This window comes from Salvelinus fontinalis, chromosome 26 (assembly GCF_029448725.1).
Source record: "Salvelinus fontinalis isolate EN_2023a chromosome 26, ASM2944872v1, whole genome shotgun sequence".
Lineage (NCBI taxonomy): Eukaryota > Metazoa > Chordata > Actinopteri > Salmoniformes > Salmonidae > Salvelinus > Salvelinus fontinalis.
In genome coordinates, this window is record NC_074690.1 from 40,149,602 (window position 1) to 40,172,232 (window position 22,631).

The 22,631-nt window shown below is 42.3% G+C and overlaps 1 protein-coding gene across 1 annotated transcript in view; it reads left to right on the forward strand.

Moving 5' to 3' along the window:
* Positions 1–22,631, forward strand: part of LOC129824339 (protein unc-13 homolog A-like) — an 88,868-nt gene that overhangs the window by 15,165 nt on the left and 51,072 nt on the right. The window contains 6 exon segments of the mRNA XM_055883916.1: positions 3,083–3,112; positions 14,607–14,706; positions 20,567–20,684; positions 21,070–21,193; positions 22,130–22,200; positions 22,405–22,471. Of these exon segments, the coding sequence (XP_055739891.1) occupies positions 3,083–3,112; positions 14,607–14,706; positions 20,567–20,684; positions 21,070–21,193; positions 22,130–22,200; positions 22,405–22,471 (510 nt within the window).

Consider the following 22,631-nt stretch of genomic DNA (forward strand, 5'->3'; position numbering starts at 1 on the left):
AGCATTCTCACTTAGGTCTTGTCCAGGTGGGAAAGGGCAGTGTGGAGTGCAATAGAGATTGCATCATCTGTGGATCTGTTGGGGCGGTATGCAAATTGGAGTGGGTCTAGGGTTTCTGGGATAATGGTGTTGATGTGAGCCATGACCATTTTTTCAATAGCACTTCATGGCTACAGACATGAGTGCTATGGGTCAGTAGTCATTTAGGCAGGTTAGCTTAGTGTTCTTGGGCACAGGAACTATGGTGGTCTGCTTGAAACATGTTGGTATTACAGACTCAGTCAGAGAGAGGTTGAAAATGCCAGTGAAGACACTTGCCAGTTGGTCACCGCATGCTCTGAGTACAAGTCCTGGTAATCCGTCTGGCCCTGCGGCCTTGTGAATGTTGACCTGTTAAAAGGTCTTACTCACATCAGCTATGGAGAGCGTGATCACACAGTCATCCAGAACTGCTGATGCTCTCATGCGTGCCTCAGTGTTGCTTACCTGGAAGCGAGCATAGAAGTGATTTAGCTCGTCTGGTAGGCTTGTGTCACTGGGCAGCTCGCGGCTGTGCTTCCCTTTGTAGTCTGTAATAGTTTGCAAGCCCTGCCACATCCGACGAGCATCGTAGCCGGTGTAGTGCGACTCAATCTTGGTCCTGTATTGACGCTTTGCCTGTTTGATGGTTCGTCGGAGGGCATAGCAGGATTTCTTATAAGCTTTCAGGTTAGAGTCCCGCTCCTTGAACGCGGCAGCTCTACCCTTTAGCTCAGTGCGGATTTTGCCTGTAATCCATGGCTTCTGGTTGGGGTGTGTACGTACAGTCACTGTGGGGATGACGTCATCGACACACTTATTGATGAAGCCAGTGACTGATGTGATGTACTCCTCAATGTCATCGGAAGAATCCCAGAACATATTCCAGTCTGTGTAGCAAAACAGTCCTGTAGTTTAGCATCTGCTTCATTTGACCACTTTCTTATTGACCAAGTCACACCAAAAAAATATTGACTGAGTCACCGGTGCTTCCCTGTTTCTTTATTTTTAAAAACAAACACATTTGGCATTATAGCTTTCATCTAAACAACCCTGGGACCTCATTTATCAAAAGGTACAAAAAAATACTCTAAACCTTGCGTGTGCCAGTTTCTCTCCACGCAAATCTCAGACCATGCATACGCACAACTTGTAGTGGAAAATGTTTAGAAACCACATTTTTTGGGGGGGGAAATGGAGGTGTTTGATGCACAGGAATTATAATAGTGGTAGGCTAATAAAAACATTAAAACGTAGGCCTAATGACAAAAAGCTGCATTTGCCGTTGATGAGGTCATATAGAAGAATGTCGCCTAATATATTTATTTTACTTTAATTATATAGACCTTAATCATATTGCGGGGCATGTCTCTCCTTTTCTGACATGACTGGTTTATTCCAACTCCACAACAAATATTAGGCTACCATTTATTCATCGCTCATTCAATAGTCAACCATGCTCAAAACTAAATAGACCGGTATAGCCTATGGCAGTATGGGTAGGCTACAGTATTGTTGTGCAATATTTGTTCAATCTTGCAGAATGAGTCCAGCGTTTGGCACTCGCTATAGGCAACATGCATTTTTTTTTAAGTCACTGCAAAAGATGAAAACATTCTGCCCACACTCAAAATGTGATCAAATGTGATCAAATTTGCTTTTCAGCTTTCTTATAGAAATGGCTATGGCCCAGTTGCAACATCTCCAAATCATACAGCAAATGGGGGTATTTTTGTTACCATAAAAGGTTAATAGAAGGGGTTTTCCAGGCAGGGTTGTAGCGCTAGTTCACGAGCGCACAAATATGACATGGCTGTGATTTATCAATGACAACATGCGTATATGTTGTGTGCGACATTTTTGATAAATCCTAATAATGTGGCCCACGCACGCCAGTTTGTATTATGAAACGTATGCACGGTTGATAAATGAGGTCCCTGGAGATTGATGTCGAATATATTTTGATAAAGAAAACTTTATTGAAAGTTAGGCTTGTGACTAAATCTGTTTTGCACAGTGTAGGCAGTGACTGCAAGGTAACACAAGACAAGTAAAGCCTATGCACTCAAAAAAAGACAGCATTTCCACCAACCACCTCCTTCTGTATCTACTGTAACACCACACTGATAAAACACAACAGGCCTGTCATACTAGTGTAACCTCCTATGGCGGAGTCCCAAATGTCTCCCTATTCGCTATATAGTGCAGTACATTTTACCAAGGCTTTGGTCAAAAGTTGTTCCCTTTTTAAGTGAAATAGGGTGCCATTCAGGACAAAGTGAAATTGGGTGCCATTTAGGGTGCAGTCTATGTGGGTGCGCTAAAGCCTCTGCCAGGAATTGTCACTGGGGTAGTGCATTTGTCCTATAACCACAGGGTTGCTGGCTCATTTTGTCCCACAACAATGTGTACTGTGTGTAAAATCACCCCAGATGTCAAGCAGTGACACATATGAAAGCCTTCATCTGTATTTGTTTTCAGCAGAGTTTTAGTTCATTTTTTTAAGCTTCTAAGTCAAAAGGCAAAAGTATTCCTCCATGTGGGTATATAAGGTGTGTCTTGCTGTATATATTATTGTTTCTGTCGATGCGTATGATTGTTATTAGAAATGGTATGGGGTTGAAAAGGACTAATTATTAGACGACAAAAAGTGGCAATACTATAATCACATATAGACTTAAATGGACTAAATGCTAGTAGCATATGCCAAGCAAAAGAGCAGTGAAAACAAAGTAAGGTACAAACAAGTATATAACTCACTTTCGTCCATGAGGCATGCTGAAAGTGTCCCATTTCTATTGAGCACTTGGCCACTTTGATTAGTTGGTTTTGATATTTCCTTGGAGAATTCACAACAATCGTTTAATGTTTGTGTTTACCCCAAGACTGGATGCTAATGGGGATCCAGAGAAAATAAGCAAAGTGAGACTCAGAACTACCCACAAAACAGGAAATGGACGGTCGTTTTGGAGGAAAATGGATCCAGCATGTTATGTTCTTTGTGTAAAGAGTTCTGTCAAGAGATGGTGTTGCCCTGTGTGACTCTGTTCCTCTGTTTTCACAGTGAAGAAAGCCAAGCTGGATGGACCCCAAGGTAAGTGTAGCTATTCAAAATATTGCCTAGTCAGACCATTACTCTGTTCCAGCTGGCTGATAGGTATTATTAGATAGGTACTGTTTGGCGTAGGACAGAGAATCTTCGACCAACCTTAACCTTTTCGATACTTCCTCAATTCCTCACGTGGAAGATAATCATCGTTTTCTAAACGTTCATGTCTAGTTGCCGGGGGTTTGTTGGAATTAAGAACATGCTCCATTATTAAATGAAATAAATGTTTTGCTCCTTGAAGTAATCCAACAATGTGTACATTGCCATCTTGTCTATTTCAAAACTCCTCTCATTGATTGAGACAGGCATGTCATGATGACCCACCTGCGGACGAGGAACAAGTGATGATGGCGGAAGCACTGTTTGAATCGGATGGTGCGTTGAGTAAAGTAAATGGACATGTGTGGAAAACTATAACATTGAAGAATGGTACAAAACGGGCTAAAGTTGTTAATGAAGACAGGCATCGGTCTAATAATGCTTCATTCCTTGTTGGAATACATTTCATGGGTAAGGATGTGTTTTTGGGAGATCCATTTGCAGTCAAGGAGATGGTGGAGGATGCACTGCGAAAGGTGAATTTAATTAAAGTGACCAGGAGTGGTTGGGTGTTGATGTATTGTATGTCCAGAAGAACAGAAGGAAAGTGCATTGTCTCTGGGAATTATTGGAGTGTGAAGTAGAACACTTTGATTTTCAGAACAGGTGTCATCTCTGGCGTCACGGTGGAAATGGAGGCTGAAAATCTAAAGCACCAGGTACCAGGAATAGTGGAGGCACATTGATTGAACCGTACGGTGAATGGAAGGAATGAGGAAAGCCTACCGGTGCTATTGCTATTTGATGAAGAATATCCTCTGACACATGAAAGCTGGTGTATATGAGATACGCAGTGAGAGCTTATGTGAACAGACCGTTGCAGTGTCTTAAATGGAAAAAGTTTGTCCTCATGGCAAGTGTGTGCAGACGGAATGAATATGTTGTGGAGGAGTCCGTAAATACACTGTGCCGCAATTGTGGTGGGAACCCCGTTCCCGAGGTCCAGGAGTGCCCTTTAAGGGCGAAGGAGGTCAAAGTAGCAAGAATCCAGGTTGTCCACCATGTCTCCTATGCAGAAACAGTGCAAATTGCGGAACCAGCAAGTTCAAATGAGGAAGAAATGGCAATGGATACCCGGCAGCCTGCAGAAAGTGTTGTTCATCAGGTGAGGGATCCTGAGGTACTGAATGTGAAGAAGCTGAATTTTGTTGCATTTATTGCACTGGTGATAAATTGTACAAGTAAAACAAAAAAAAAATTGAAGATTTGAAGATAATTGAAGATTATTGTGAATGCAGCAAAAACGTTTCTGGATCTCCAAGACTTTACTGCCGGAACATTGCGGGGAATATTGTCTGAAGATGTACTTCCCTCAAGCCCCAAAGCCTGCAGGGATTGGAGCAGACACTTGAATCTGACTAAAGGGGTATGTTTCCCTATTTCCCTGTGTTTTTCTGGATTAAAGTTCCCCAGTTTTCACCCCGAACAGTAGGTGGTAGCATGCACCTCTAACAAATGTTTTTTGGACCACCATAATGCCATAAAAGACACTCGCCTGTCTTGATCAATGAGAGAAGATTTGAAATAGACAAGATGATGGTGTATATATTTTTTTGATTATTTCATGGAGCATTTTTTTATTTAATAACAGCATTTTCTAAATGCAACGAACCCCTTGAAACTAGACATGGACGTTTAGAATTGTCGGGAATTGAGGCAGTATCGTTAAGGTTGGTTGAAAATTTTCTCTGCTATACCAAACAGTACCTAACCTGTAACGGCTAATGGAGCATCACATTAGGCCATTAAAATCTGCTAGCTAAGGTAAGTGCTGCTGAGAACCTAGAAATAAAATGGAAAAAACATACAGGACTAAATTCGATCAAACTTGCTTGCTGTGTCCAATAGGTACAGGAGTTTACCAGACCATGTGAGGCTATAACCCAAATTTAGACACATTTTATGAATTATTAATAAAAAAAGGGTCTAAGGGCATTCCATTGCGAAAGCTTACGAGAAGTCATGGTCAATGACTGTAAACGGTTCTGAATGGAGAAGTGCTGTTTGCATTGCTATGAAATCCAGTTTTAAGATGCTAACCCCCTACCCAAATCAAACATGAATATGAATGGCAATGTTTTGTTCTGGCTTTGCACGCAAGCACATGTTTCCTCTACTTCCCATCTGGGGAAGCATGGTGCCCATAATCCGAGGCTGATTAGCTAGACAAACTGGTGTACAAGGGCGTGAAACAAACTGGTGTACAAGGGCGTGAAACAAACTGGTGTGCATGTGAAGTGAGAAGACAACATGCAATCCATGTTTGGTTTTGATTTCAGTAGGCTGGAGTAGCATCTAAAAACCGGATTTCATAATTTCCTGTTCACTGCTCGGCAATGCAAATGGCTCCTCACCAATCAGAACCGTCTACAAATTATGGATGTAGTTTCAGACGTGGGACATATGCTTTTAGCAAGTACAGTCATTGGACCATGACTTACAGTATCTCGCAAGCTGTCACAATGGAATGCCCTTAGACCACATCTTATTAAATAATTCATAAAAGTGTCTAAATTTGGGCTACTGAGGCTATAACTAGGACCTGGTCAGGTCATGTGATCAGAAAAATGTCCTGGCCCTATCTATACATAGTCTGGTCCTACATCTGTGGGTGATTTTGCAACTACGGATACTTTTGGCTTGTCTTATTCTTTAAAAATGTTTTTGTTAAATATATATATCTTTTTTAAAATTATAATCATTGTATAATCCCAGCCAATATCAGTTTTTGTTTCCTGATTAAATGAACAAAGTATTTCTGTTGATGAAAGTATGATATTTAACAAACAAACCCCCTTCTGTCATTACCATCAGATCATACAACCATCAATTTTTGTTTAAAACTGAATCAAAACCATGGGTTGTGATTTTATTTATTTCTTTAACCTTTATTTAACTAGGCAAGTCAGTTAAGAACAATTTCTTCTTTACAATGACGGCCTACACCGGCCAAACCTGGACGATGCTGGGCCAATTGTGCGCTGCCCTATGGGACTCCAAATCACGGCCGGTTGTCATACAGCCTGGATTCGAACCAAGGTGTCTGTAGTGACGCCTCTAGCACTGAGATGCAGTGCCTTAGAATGCTGCGCTACATGTACATTTTACCTCAATCAATCACACCAACTAACTCGTACCCCAGTACAGTACACTGACTCGTTACTGGTACTCCTTGTATATAGCCTCATTATTGTTATTTTATTGTTTTACTTTTTTCTTATCTACTTGTTAATTTTCTTTATTGTTAACTGCATTGTTGGGAAAGGGCTCGTAAGTAAGAATTTAATTGTAAATTCTACACTTGTTCTATTCGGCGCATGTGACAAATAACATTTTGATGATTTGGTTAATCTATCTATAGGATTTGGCACTACTGCATAATCATTTTTTTATATCCATATTGCATAACTATGTCCGTTTGCTGCCTGTGCTTGAATACCTACTTTGAGGCTTCCATAAACGATGCAATAACTTGTTGAAATGGTTGTATTTCTCATTTTTAACTAGTTATATTGAGGACATGTAAGTGCTTTACACTTGAAGAAGACAGGAGTGTGATATTGTATGTGTAAATATATATTTTTTTAAAGAAATATGTGTAGATTGTGGTGGTAATGACTGTGTGGTGGTTATAACAGGATAATGATAAATTGCCATAAATGTTAAAAATAACTTTGGAAATAGTTTTTTACAATATACCATAAAGACGGTAAAATATTATGTGATGAGCAGTATTGAGCAGGCAAAAGTTTGTATGGCTGGGAATTGCCAGGGACCTCATGATACGATATTATCACATAGGTGCGAATGCGATATATATGTCGATTCGATACTGTGATTTTGTTGTGATTCTATGTTCCAAACATATTACTCATATGTCTGCTGCAGAGGGACAAGAGCGGCATGAGAAAATGAGTTTTGGTCAATCATGGAAGTGCTGAAAACAAATTGGCTCAAAATTTTAAAAAGGGATAGAGAACAAGCTATGAAGGAAAAATACTGGAGTTTTGGTGCAGGTACAGTCGACTAGCGTAAAATAATATTTTCAATATCGTCTAATATAATATTGCGATTGTCAAATAATATCCCAATATGTAACTGTATTGATTTCCCCCATCACTACTACTTCTCATATCCTTGTTCTCCACTGTCACTTCCCAGATCTTGTGTGACTTGATGTGTAAAATGTCGAAAAAGCACTATAATGGATCACTTTGTTCAGTGTGATGGTAATGATGCAAAACTGTGAAAACTGTATTCCGTAGAAAATAATATATTTAGTGCTTATGCACATATTTGACTATTTTTTTTTCTTCTTATCAGGTACATTAAATATGTAACAATTATTAAAATGTTTAATTTTGAAATACATAGCTGAAGTTCAAAAGTCAGGGTGTGAGACAACTGCCATGTCAAAGGAAAACAGTCAAATCCAGAAATTAAATGCTCTTGGAAATAAAATAAAAAAACATATATTTGGAAAAAAACCTGAGACTTAAAAAAGCCGGTAGTTGCCCCTGTATATTTCAGAAAATTTTGGGCTGTAGTTCTTTAAACAGTACCAGACGAATGGCAGTCTCGAGGTCAGGCCAGGCAGGGGTTCAGCAACCAATTCCGAGTCCAAACAGTATAAAGGGATAGGCAGGCTTGAAGACGGAACAGGCAGAGTGGTCAGGCAAGTGGGTTCGGAGTCAGGACAGGCAAGGGTCGAAACCAGGAGGACTAGAAACAAGAGAGACAGGGGAAAAAGGGGAGCAAGGGAAACATTTTGGGGATACCATGTGTGTGTGACGCCTGTTTGAACGAGTGTATTAGACCCCCCCCCCACACACACACACACACGCCTGCATAAACACACAATCCACCTGTCTCTACCTACAGTGCATTCGGAAAGTATTCAGACCCCTTCACTTTTTCCACATTTTGTTATGTTACAGCCTTATTCCATAATGGATTAAATAAATAAATGTCCTCATCAATCTACACACAATACCCCATAATGACAAAGAAAAACAGGTTTTTAGAATTGTTTGCAAATTTATTAAAGATAAAAACAGATACATAAGTATTCAGACCCTTTGCTATAAGACTCAAAATTGAGCTTGGGTGCATGCTGTTTCCATTGATCATCATTTGATGATCTCTGGTCTGATGAAACCAATATTGAACTCTTTGGCCTGAATGCCAAGCGTCCCGTCTGGGGGAAACCTGGCACCCTCCCTACGGTGAAGCATGGTGGTGGCAGCATCATGCTGTAGGGATGTTTTTCAGCAGCAGGTATTTTGGTATTTGGTATTTTATTAGGATCCCCATTAGCTGTTGCAAAAGCAGCAGCTACACTTCCTGGGGTCCACACAAAACATGAAACATAATACAGAATGACATTATGCAGAACATCATTAGACAAGAACAGCTCAAGGACAGAACTACATACATTTTTAAAAAGGCACACGTAGCCTACATATCAATGTATACACACAAACTATCTAGGTCAAACAGGGGAGAGGCGTTGTGCCACGAGGTGTTGCTTTATCTGTTTTTTGAAACCAGGTTTGCTGTTTATTTGAGCAATATGAGATGGAAGGAAGTTCCATGCAATAAGCGCTCTATATAATACTGTACATTTTCTTGAATTTGTTCTGGATTTGGGGACTATGAAAAGACCCCTGGTGGCATATCTGGTGGGATAAGTGTGTGTGTCAGAGCTGTGTGTAAGTTGACTATGCAAACAATTTGGGATTTTCAACACAAGAATGTTTCTTATAAAAATAAGTGATGCAGTCAGTCTCTCCTCAACTCTTAGCCAAGAGAGACTGGCATGCATAGTATTTATATCAGCCCTCTGATTACAATTAAGAGCAAAACGTGTCGCTCTGTTCTGGGCCAGCTGCAGCTTAACTAGGTCTTTCCTTGCAGCACTGGACCACACGACGACTGAACAATAATCAAGATTAGACAAAACTAGAGCCTGCAGAACTTGCTTTTTGGAGTGTGGTGTCAAAAAAGCAGAGCATATCTTTATTACGGTTAGACTTCTCCCCATCTTTGCAACCATTGAATCTATATGTTTTGACCATGACAGTAGTCTCCTCAACTTGTTCAACAGCCACAGCATTCATTACCAGATTCAACTGAGATCTAGCACTTAAGGAATGATTTGTACCAAATACAATGCTCTTAGTTTTAGAGATGTTCAGGACCGGTTTATTACTGGCCACCCATTCCAAAACAGACTGCAACTCTTTGTTAAGGGTTTCAGTGACTTCATTAGCTGTGGTTACTGATGCGTGTATGGTTGAATCATCAGCATACATGGACACACATGCTTTGTTTAATGCCAGTGGCAGGTCATTGGTAAAAATAGAAAAGAGCAGAGGGCCTAGAGAGCTGCCCTGCGGTACACCACACTTTACATGTTTGACTTTAGAGACACTATAATAAAAAAAAAACGATGACTTCTATTAGATGGCTCTGAATCCACAATATGGCAGAGGTTGAAAAGCCATAGCGCTTAAGCTTTTTCAACATAATAATGAATAATATCAAAGGCTGCACTGAAATCTAACAGTACAGCTCCCACAATCTACTTATTATCAATTTATTTAAACTAATCATCAGTCATTTGTGTCAGTGCAGTACATGTTGAGTGCCCTTCTCTATAAGCATGCTGAAAGTCTGTTGTTAATTAAATTTTTATTAATTTCCTGGGTAGCTTTTCAGAGATAGACATAATATTGAAAAGATAAGACAAAGCAAGATAAAAAAATATACATTCAGCAGTCCATTAATCAATTGGTGTGTGTAGTGCTGCGGGGTTGAGGCTACGAACCCATAGGTTTGGATCTCTCATCCCTTCCAGGCTTCTGGGAGGGAGGGTGGACAATGAGCCTGTCGTAGCGGATGTACGCAATGTCCCCATGCGCTCTGGCAGCTTTCATGGCTGGGATCAGTTTTTCCCTCTTCTGGAGCACAGCTTCAGGAAAGTCCTCGTTGAGGAAGATGTACGTTCCTCTCAAGTTCTTGGCTCTTTCTAGAACAGCTACCTTGTCCTTGAACCTCAGGAACTTGACCACTATTGGCCTGGGCCTATCACCTGGGCTGGTGGGGGGTTTTCTCAGAGATCATTTCCCTCACTTTGTCCTCAGACTCCAACCAGGTCTCGTGGAGATTCTGCAATTCCGTCCACAACCATGTTGTTTTGCCTTGATTGTCCCTCGAGAAAGTCTGATTTATCTGTCATTGTTATCATGGATTCTCACACACAGAACTGATGTCCTCTCTGTGACTTACAGATTGCTGTCATCTTGCCCTTCTCCTGTTTCAACTCGTCGAGCTGACCCTGGGAGAACTGCAAACTGTTCTTCAGGACCTGGACCTCTCTGGTCAGGTCGTCCATTCTTTTATTAGTAGAATCCACAAGTATTTGGACAAAACACTTGGTGTAACAACTGCTTTATAGGTCTCTTTTTAAAAGATCCTTCACGTGTGATAGAGACACCCCTGGCACTGTCCTCAACGGTACTCCCGCCGGCTTTGGTCTTTGTCATGGTAGCTAGCAACGTATTTTAGCCTGTTACTCCTCGCAGTTCCAGACAGGGCAGGTCACGGGGAAAATTGAAAACAACAAACAGCAGGGATCTAGACAGCCACAAACCTGGGACAATCCGTGGTCCCAGCCACAATGGCTAACTGCGTTGCGGTCTGCGTTCAAGAACACCTCGCTAGCTTTATGTCCAGCTAGCTAGCAGCTAGGCTAGCTGCGACGCCAAATAGCTCCTCAGAACCGTCCTTGGTCGGCAGGATCACTGGAAAGATACAAGCAGTCCCAGCAACTGATGCCAACTGCGTCGCGGGATCCAACATAAGAAGCTAGGTAGCTACCAAGAACTTTCCAAAATACTTTTAAACGACAAACTTTCCAAACAAACAAAACCGAGCTCTTCCTCGTTCCACGTACAACAGGAAGTGACGAAGCTCACTAGTCAGGTTTGAGGGAAAGATGAACGGAGCAAAGTACAGAGATCTTTGATGAAAACCTGCTCCAGAGCTCTCAGGGCCTCAGACTGGGGTGAAGGTTCACCTTCCAACAGGACAACGACTCTAAGCACACAGCCAAGACAGCACAGGAGTGGCAATCGGGACAAGTATCTGAATGTCCTTGAGTGGCCCAGCCAGAGCCCGGACTTGAACCCGATTGAACATCTCTGGAGAGACCTGAAAATAGCTGTGTAGCGACGCTGCCCCTTGTAAGCGTCATACCCAAGAAGACTTGAGGCTCTAATCAGTGCCAAAGTTGCTTCAACAAAGTACTGAGTAAAGGGTCTGAATACTTATGTAAATGTGACATTTCAGTTTTTTTATTTTATAAATTTGCACAAATTTCTATAAACCTATTTTTGCGTTGTCATTATGGGGTATTGTAGATTGAGGGGGAAAACTATTTTAATACATTTTTGAATAAGGCTGTAACGTAACAAAATGTGGAAAAAGTCAAGGGGTCTGAATACTTTCCAAATGCACTGTATGTAACCACACAGACTTGGATGAAACACCTCATCCGAGTCTGTGTGGTTTCTCCTTCTGAAAATAATCTGTGGTACATTTTTCTTGTCCTAATAGGGCTACATATAATATTATGTGCTAAAAAAGAGAAAGTATTTCCTTGTTACGAAAGACAATTCAAAATTCTAGTTTCACCAGGTCAACGGTCAATGGCACAGACAGCAACAGGGAGCTAGGGCGACATGCAGTTAAACAAATCCACTACTTTAATCTTGAAATATAACTGACTTTGTTCTCAATGTTTACTTTATTCTCAAAAAAATTATTTCTACTTTAATCTCAAAATATTGCCACTTTATTCCCGAAATATTGCCACTTTATTCTCGAAATATTGCCACTTTATTCTCAATGTTGCCACTTATTCACAATGTAATTTTGACTTTATTATAGAAATATTGCCACTTTATTCTTGAAATGTTGCCACTTTTAAAAAGTATTATCATGCCCGCAAAAAATATCCAAGTACCACCACCTGTCAGCGTTTTATTTTGGTTTTTGTCTTCACTTCAGTAGTGTGTAGATTATTTTTTTTTAACACATTTTGAATTGAGGCAAACTTTTTTTGGAATAAGTCAAGGGGTATGAATATTTTCTAGGGGGAGACCCCTCTCTCATCAAAGGCTATCCCATTGGATATTGTCTTATAGTAGCAATGGTTTACAGTCCCTGTAGGGCCGGGTGGGCTCATTCCACCAGAGGTATGGCTACCTCTCGGGCACTGTTCAAAGAGATTTGCGACGGCATGTTGGGCCACTCCTCATAAATTTGAGGTTTTACAGACTAGACCTCACTGCACCTTCGTTGGCGCATAGTGTCCTCAGTGTCGGAGCCTCTGATGGGTGATGCTGTTGGGACAACCCTGGCTTTGAAGAGCATGTCTGCAATATGGGACTTGGCCATTTCCCCATATGTGATACATCGGGAAAAAAACTATTTGAAAGAGAACTTAAGGTTACTTTTGTTAGCCCGGTTCTCTGATAATATGAGTGCGACGTATCACCGCATTTCCCTGCTCGCAAGAGCACAAGGAATAGAGGCATGCTTGAGAATGACCAGAGGGCTGGCAAGTGACGCCTTACAAAGAGGAAAGGCCTCACCTCTTTCGCCATTCAATCTGTCTGTCTCCGACAGAGGTTGTGTGATTGGTTCTTCGTGTAGTGATTAACCACGAGCGAATCCCCATATGTGGTACAGTACCAGTCAAAAGTTTGGACACACCGACTCATTCAAAGTTTTTTCTTTATTTTCACAATTTTCTACGTTGTAGAATAATCAAAACGATGAAATAACACATGTAGTAACCAAAAAAGCATTAAACAAATATATTTGAGATTCTACAAAGGAGCCATCATTTGCCTTGACAGCTTTGCACACTCTTGGCATTCTCTCAACAAGCTTCATGAGGAATGCTTTTCCAACAGTCTTGAAGGAGTTCCCACATATGCTGAGCACTTGTTGGCTGCTTTTCCTTCACTCTGCGGTCCAACTCATCCGAAACAATCTCAATTGGGTTGAGGTTGGTGATTGTGGAGGCCAGGTCATCTGATGCAACACTCCATCACCCTCCTTCTTGGTCAAATAGCCATTACACAGCCTGGAGGTGTGTTGGGTCATTGTACTGTTAAAAAAAGAAATTATAGTCCCATTAAGCGTAAACCAGATGGGATGGCGTATCGCTGCAGAATGCTGTGGTAGCCATGCTGGTTGAGTGTGCCTGGTATTCTAAACAAATCACAGACAGTGTTACCAGAAAAGCACCATCACACCTCCTCCTCCTTGCTTCATGGTGGGAACCACACATGCAGAGATCATCTGTCCACCTACTCTGCATCTCACAAAGACACGGCGTTTGGAACCAAAAATCTCAAATTTTTACTCATCAGACCAAAGGACAGATTTCCACCAGACTAATGTCCATTGCTCGTGTTTCTTGGCCGAAGCAAATATTTTCCTTTTTAGTAGTGGTTTCTTTGCAGCAATTCCACCATGAAGGCCTGATTCACGCAGTCTCCTCTGAACAGTTGATGTTGATATGTGTCTGTTACTTGAACTATGAAGCATTTATTTGGTATGCAATTTCTGAGGCTGGTAACTCTCTAATGAATGTATCCTCTGCATCAGAGGTAAGTCTGGGTCCTTTCCTGTGGCATTCCTCATGAGAGCCAGTTTCATCACAGCGCTTGATGGTTTTTGCGACTGCACTTGAAGAAACTGTAAAAGTTCTTGAAATGTTCTGGATTGACTGACCTTCATGTCTAAAAGTAATTATGGACTGTCATTTCGCTTTGCTTATTTGAGCTATTCTTGCCATTATATGGACTTGGTCTTTTACCAAATAGGGCTATCTTCTGTATACCACCCCTACCTTGTCTCAACACAACTAATTGGTTCAAACGCATTAAGAAGGAAAGAAATTCCACAAATTAAGTTTTAACAAGGCACACCTGTTAATTGAAATGTATTCCAGGTGACTACCTCATGAAGCTGGTTGAGATAATTCCAATAGTATGCAAAGCTGTCATCAAGGCAAAGGGTGGCTACTTTGAAGAGTCTCAAATATTAATATAAAATATAATATATTTTTGGATACTACATGATTCCATGTGTAATTTCATAGTTTTGATGTCTTTACTATTATTATACAATTTAGAAAATAGTACAACATTTAGAAAATGAGTAGGTGGGTTAAAGCTTTTGACTGGAACTGTACATTTCACTCATTATCAGAGAACCGGGGTTGTGAAAGTAACTTTGTTTTTTTTCTTTCTCTCTCACATAGAATTTCAGTTCTTTCTCTCTCTCTCTCTCCTCCTCACAGAGAAGTTCAACACGTACTTGACCCTGAAGGTGCAGAATGTGAAGAGCACCACCATCGCTGTCCGAGGCAGCCTGCCCAGTTGGGAGCAGGACTTCATGTTGTGAGTCCTCTCCTTCTCTATCACTCCATCACCGTCTCGTCACCATTCTCTCCATCTGTCTCTCATTTTCTTTGTCACTCCATCACCCCTCTGATTACATTTCCTCTTTCATCTCCATCTCTCTTTATCCTCCATCTATCTCCTTTTCCCTTCTACTGCTCCCTCATCCATCCTTTCTCCCTTGGTGCCTCTATCACTCACTCCCTCTCCACATTGGCTTCCTCCCAGCCCCTCTCTCTCCACTCCCCCTTGTCCTCTTCCTACCAAAGTGCACCTTGATCTCTTACTTACTTCCTTTTACTTTCTTCTCCTACTGTTCCCTCATCTTCGCTCGTCTTTCTCTTCCTCTTCTTTCATATTACCTTCTCTTTGGGGACGTTTCCATTTTCAGACTTGAACGGGGCACTTAGTAACAGCCAGTGTGCTAGTCAGCGAGTATGGATGGTGTGGAGTGAACTAGTCAGTGAGTGTGGATGGTGTGTAGTGTAATAGTCAGCGAGTGTGGATGGTGTGGAGTGAACTAGTCAGCGAGTGTGGATGGTGTGTAGTAAACTAGTCAGCGAGTATGGATGGTGTGGAGTGAACTAGTCAGCGAGTATGGATGGTGTGGAGTGAACTAGTCAGCGAGTGTGGATGGTGTGTAGTGAACTAGTCAGCGAGTATGGACGGTGTGGAGTGAACTAGTCAGCGAGTATGGATGGTGTGGAGTGAACTAGTCAGCGAGTGTGGACGGTGTGGAGTGAACTAGTCAGCGAGTATGGATGGTGTGGAGTGAACTAGTCAGCGAGTATGGACGGTGTGGAGTGAACTAGTCAGCGAGTATGGATGGTGTGGAGTGAACTAGTCAGCGAGTGTGGATGGTGTGGAGTGAACTAGTCAGCGAGTATGGACGGTGTGGAGTGAACTAGTCAGCGAGTGTGGATGGTGTGGAGTGAACTAGTCAGCGAGTGTGGATGGTGTGGAGTGAACTAGTCAGTGAGTGTGGATGGTGTGGAATGAACTAGTCAGCGAGTGTGGATGGTGTGGAGTGAACTAGTCAGTGAGTGTGGATGGTGTGGAATGAACTAGTCAGCGAGTGTGGACGGTGTGGAGTGAACTAGTCAGCGAGTGTGGATGGTGTGGAGTGAACTAGTCAGCGAGTATGGATGGTGTGGAGTGAACTAGTCAGCGAGTATGGACGGTGTGGAGTGAACTAGTCAGCGTTTGTGGATGGTGTGTAGTGAACTAGTCAGCGAGTATGGATGGTGTGGAGTGAACTAGTCAGCGAGTATGGATGGTGTGTAGTGAACTAGTCAGCAAGTGTGGATGGTGTGGAGTGAACTAGTCAGTGAGTGTGGATGGTGTGGAGTGAACTAGTCAGCGAGTGTGGACGGTGTGGAGTGCACTAGCCAGAGGGTCTGCACTAGTTTGACTGGTGTGTAGTTGGCTAATGAGTGTATACTAGCTTGACTGGTGTGTATTATGCAAGTAAAGGTGTACTACATTAGTTTGACTGGTGTGTAGTTGGCTAATGAGTGTATACTAGCTTGACTGGTGTGTATTATGCAAGTAAAGGTGTATTACATTAGTTTGACTGGTGTGTAGTCGGCTAATGAGTGTATACTAGCTCTACTGGTGTGTATTATGCAAGTAAAGGTGTACTACATTAGTTTGACTAATGTGAAGTGTGCCAGTGAGTAGGGCTGGGAATTGCCAGGGAACTCTCGATATGATACGATATTATCACGGTACTTAGGTGCTGATACGATATTATCACGGTACTTAGGTGCTGATACGATATTATCACGGTACTTAGGTGCTGATACGATATTATCACGGTACTTAGGTGCTGATACGATATTATCACGGTACTTAGGTGCTGATACGATATTATCACGGTACTTAGGTGCTGATACGATATGTGTTACGGTTCTTGCGATTCTCTGAATTCTATATGTATTAAGTATTGATGTTGCGATTTGATGTTCCAAACATATTGCTGACTATATGTCTGCTGCAGAGAGACAAGTGAGAGCATGAGAAAATGGTTTTTGATTAGTCAGGTTAAATAAAATGGCTCACTATTTAAAAATTATGATGGAGAACAAGCTATAGGATGAAAAATATTGGACTTTTCGCGCATGTACAGCCAATTAGCGCCGACTTACGCTGTCTACAGTAGCTAATATTTTACAAATCGATACTTGGAGTCTAATATCGATATAATATCGGCCCAAAATAATATTGCGATATGCAACCGTATACACATTTCCCCCCACCATCACTACCAATGAGTAGTAGTTTGTCTGGTGTGTAGTGTGCCAGTAAGTGTGTTAGTTTGACTGGTGTGTATTGTGCTCGCTGGTGGGTTACGAAACGTGTAGCATGCGGCAGCAGGCAGGCTGGCTGGCTGGCTGCAGATTAGCGTCCGTTGTGGTGTGGTTGCACCACAGAAAGTGTTATGTAAGACTCATCCCTTTGTAATGGCTCCCAGTCCCTACCCTCAGTCACAGACACTAATGAAAATGGCACTTAAAAGTCACTACCCAGACTGGAAATCCCGCCAAACTCTTTTTTTAAATTAAAGTTCCCACTCTTTCCCTCCAGGCGCTGAATACAATCTCCACCTCCCTCCCTTTACTCTCTAGATGGCACTTCTCTCTCTTACATACACACACACGTACAGTTACACACACTTTCATGCTTTGTCTCCCGTTCCCTGCTCTCCTCTCTTGTTCTCGCTCACTTTCTTGTCCCCCCCCCCCCCCCCCCATATTTCTCTGTTTAATAACTCCCTGTTGTCTTGTAAAGGCTGTTTGTTAGATTCCTCCCAGGCTCTCTCGTATAGAGACATGTTTGATTTTTGTTACCATCAGACCCATAAGTAATTGGTGTGAACAAAGCGGTGTACCAGGTGTGTCTGTCTGTGTCTGGCCCGGCTCCACGAGGGGGCAAAAGCACGAGGGGGAAAAAAGGGGCTCAGTTTTTGTTTTGTGTCCCTATTATAACATTTGCCAAAAAGTTCAAATGATTGAGTAAAAGATTAGCGCAAAATCTGTATCCGCTGCGCTGTGTTAGTACAATGGACAGAGCGCACCGTGGTGTGTGTGTAGGGGGACTATGGTAAGCCACTGAGGTTGTTAGGTATGACTCCTTTGGGTTTCCTTAAAAAGCGGGGGGGAAACACTCATCTGTGGTAGGCTAAGAAAATAATGTGATACGCCTTTGCCTGTAATATTTATGATTTATGAGTGGGGTCAAGTTTACCTTTGAAGCTGCGTCTATCAACTGCCCCACCACTCCAGAGTTTAGCTTCTTAGCTAGCTGTAAAAAGAGTTAGTGTTATTAGCCTTAGCCTATTTAGCTAATTTGAACCAGCAAATCTGCCACTGCCATGATGGATATCAGAAATGGAGAGCGATGAGCAGCAGCAGCATCAAACTGCTGAGGTCCAGCTAGCACCGTGTGCAGAGCCGACCCACCCTTCCACAAGCGCCGCTCGGATAAAGGCTCCACAACCCATCACACTCCGACTGTTGCTGGCGATCTTGGAACAGAGGACCCTGCCCAGGTTAGCATAGAATCATACCCTAGCTGCAGGTTTTCTGTCCAAAAACTTTAATTTAATAGCAACTGGTTCGTAGGAAGAGAGTGGCTGGAATACTCTATTACTGCAGATCTGTCATTTCCCCCCCCCCCCCCCCATGTAGAAAGTTCTGTGTTGGGTCCAATGCTAACGCAGACAAGGCCTTCACCCAAGCTGGGTATTCTAACTTGAAGCATGTTATTGATCGTACCAAAGGATTCGGTAGGCACACATCAAGCACAGAGCATTTGAAATGCACTGCACTGTGGGGAAAAAACAGTTCGAAGTGCTATGGTAACATAAGTTTTAACACTTTAACACTTTAACACAGAAATCACATGTGTTTGTTGGCAGTTGTGGACATCATTGAGTTCCTTGTTTCAAACCAGTAACCACTGACGGGGATATTGGACTCGATAGAGTCGACGGGGGGGGCAGTGGGCTTTTTCTGTCTATAATGGATTATACTCTCCGAAAAGACAAGGTACTTGCCAAGGTGTTTAGCACCATTACCCCACAATGCCATGTACACGTCACACGATATTCAACATGAGATCGTAGGGCTCATGAGTGGGGCGTCCACAGCTACATGCATAAACTCATTTTCCACTTTCACAAACGTGTTCCGTCAGCACAGAAGAAGCATGCCATCTCAACTAATCCAATTGCTATTTGAGGTGGACCTTACAAGACGATTTCGAAGGGAGAAGGGAATGATTGATTACTCAGGAAGTTCCTCAGAGCATCAAGGAGGCTGCAACTCTTCTGAGAAGGTAAGAAACAATCTAGCTGGTTGGTTTTAATCAGAATCTTGGTGGTATAGCCATTGGCATCATTTCAAAAAAAGAATGAAGGGTATGGAATGGCAAAATGTACTTTCTTAGCCAGCATAGGTTTTCAACGGACTTGCTTTAATGTGTAGGGTGCTGTACATGGTGCTGATAGAGTGCAGAGGAGATTTCGTGCCAACCTGTTACTTGGTCAAAAGCACTCAATGGTGTTGGCATTTGAACTTTTATGTTTCTTGTGGTATAGCGGGATACTGTATAAGCATAATTCAATATAATTCCAATACAAGAACCGAAATGACGCCCATGGGTATAAATACATATAGGTATGTTTCATCATAGAAATGGATACATTCCACAATGGTTTTCATGGTTGTAGATGGAACTGTATGTTTTGGAAAGGTGTTTATGGTAGGCTGGCATTGCTTAATTGATTACATGGGTCGAATTTGACCCTCTGTTGCTGTGTTCATTAGCGGCTTGGTTTTCCATGTTTGAAGTGGGCCTTTTAGGCCTATTTGTTTGGCAAGACGGCTGTGCATGGCTGCATCTCGCTGTAGGCTATGTTTTGGTTATTTGGATATCCATTTGTCTTTTGTTTACTGCGTTTGTTTGCTGTTAATGTAACTAGCTCAAATATAGATTGTGTCATGCCTTTATCCAGCTGATATTTAGTTTACTAGGACTACTACGTGGTACCTCTGTTTTGTTCTGTTAGCATTCATTCACTCGCAGTCGCAGTTGTCGGTATTCTAAGGCAAGCTGCTATCCAGTATTTGTTTTTGCATGCATTAATAACTAGACTACTACTTTCAGCATTTAGTTAGCATTATTTTGGGAAGGGAGCTGCATTCACATAGGCTGTTTATAATAGGTGAATTAACCTATCTATCTTTAAGCCTACATTCATCGCCAGAACGGCCTTGTTTAGTGTGTAGGGCGCTGTCCATTGACTGATACAGCGCAGCGGAACTAGGCTACAGATTTCGCACCAACCTGCCACTTCAAAAGCACTCAATTAATGGTTTCGGGGGTCTCTGCATTTGAACTTTGTTTATTGTGGTATAGTGTGATATAAGAAGAATTTAATATATATTTCAATGCAAGAACCCCCCTCCAAAATTGTGCCCCCTCACCGATTTCAATTGCCCCCTTAGTCACTTTATCCCGGGGCCAGGTCTGGGGTGTATTAACAAAGCTGTGTGTGCGTGTGCATGTGTGTGAGATTCATCTTTACAATCACACAGCACATTTTGATGTCCAACTCTGGGCCGTTTATGCCTCTGTTCAATCTAGTTTCTCCTCATCCCGTCCTTCACCCCTCTTCCCCTCCCTCTCTTCTTCCACTCAGTTTATTCCTGTCCTCCTGACACACACACAAGCGTTTCTCTCTCCTCCCCATTCTCTCTCCTGCTGTCTTTCCTCCTTTGTACTCTCTCCTCTGTACTGTCTTTTCTCTCTTTCATTTCCTTTTGTTCTGTCTCTCTCTCTCTCTCTCTCTCTCTAGTGAGATCAACAGGCTGGACCTGGGGCTGACGGTGGAGGTGTGGAATAAAGGGTTAATATGGGACACCATGGTGGGAACTGTATGGATCCCCCTGCACAGCATCCGCCAATCAAACGTGGTACACTACACCCCCCCAATACTCATACTAGCATACTATTCAGTAAGCTACTATGTGAGCATGTCTCCCTAAGCCAGGGCAAAGCAACTCCTTGGGATAATGAAGTATACCAGCCATGGAATTAGAATTAGTGGAATGAAAAATCAGAATGACTCACTGAATGAGTCCCCACAGAAAGCTCCAGGGACAGACATGTTCCCAGATCTGTTTGTGCTGTTTTACGAACTCTTTGTGACAATGGCCGTAGAAGAGTTGGTAAGACTGCACGAACAGATCTGGGACTTGAGTAATGTTTTTGTATGCAGTACAACAATTGGGATCTAAATAACAAACGAACAATGATAATGAATGGTATATCAGGTCTATGCATTCTATTTCTGTGTAGGAGAGTCCGGGGGACTGGCTGACCCTGGACTCCCAGGCCATCATGGCGGACAACGATATCTGTGGAACCAAAGACCCCACCTTACACCAGGTGCTGCTGGACACACGCTTCGAACTGCCTCTGGGTGAGTAAGAGAGGGAACCAATGAAAGAATTAACAAACTAACGAACAGACTGATGGATGGATGGACACATTAACAAAGAAATTAATGAATAAATGGACAGACGAACAATTTAATGAATTTAGTAATGAATATACTTAATTGACCCCCATTTATACCCCAAAAACGTCTTGAAATACAGTAATTTCCACATTCACAGTCATGCCACAGAAGCATCTTACAGTAAACATAATCACACCTGAACTGGTATTCTGATATTCTGATCTTTAACTGGGTTAGGGTCAGTTTCCCCAAAAACATAAAGATTATTTTCAGCACTAAAGCCCACTTGTAGGCTATGAATGAACAATAATCAAAAGATGTACTTAATTTTGGGGGGAAACTCGCCCTTAACCAGTTTTATTAGATTCCATGTGTCCCCATACAAACACACTTATCTGTGTCGCTAGACTGGCTGCTTGTGTCCTTAACTTCAGGCTGTGGTCTCCAAGCATTGATTAGGTGTCATTTTACTCTGCCTCCCATCCCCTGGTCAATACTGGTAAACTAACCCTGTCTGTCTGTCTGACTGAGCACCAGTCAAGTGGGGTTCTGGCTGAAAAGTCACACTCAATGTCTTTGGCAAGAATAGTTTTGAGGGGAATGGGTGTGATAGGCTAACCACCAACACCTATCCAAGTGAAAGCTTAATGGTAACTGCTAGCTGTGTGTGTGTGTGTGTGTGTGTGTGTGTGTGTGTGTGTGTGTGTGTGTGTGTGTGTGTGTGTGTGTGTGTGTGTGTGTGTGCGTGTGCGTGTGTGTGTGTGTTGATATACAGCTGATATACATCTTAGCGGCATTACAGATGCGTGTCGCGAGGGTACAAGCCTGTGTGTGTGTATGTGCTGGTCAGCTGTGTGATTTCTACTTTTTTTTAAATGGTGGGGCTCCTGTTTTCAGATATCCCTGAGGAGGAGGCGCGCTATTGGGCCAAAAAACTGGAGCAACTCAACGCCATGAGAGATCAGGATGTAAGCTGTTGTCGCACACATTTATGGATCACCCTCTATTATACAGTAGACTGAGTTTTCCCACTCTATGTGTTTTCCCTTTATTGAGACAGATTTAAAATGACAGAGGGGGATACAGGCAGGTGGGACAAATGGCTTGAAGATTTGGAATGAGGTGTGAGAGGAGTACATGTGGTTAGAGACTTCTGTGTGTATGTATTTCAGATTACTAACCAGTACTCATACCAAGAAGACCAGGAGCAACCACTTCCTGTTCCAGGGACACAGTGCTGTGAGTAATCCACCAATCACTGGGCTTGTCTGATAGACAGGGGTTAGCGATTAACCAAGGAGAGTCAACTATTCAATGTCACCCTGTCAGTTCAGTGCGAGGTATTTGGATTGCACTAGTGTGTTTTTGTGTGTGTGTTGTGTGTTTGTTTGCATGTCTG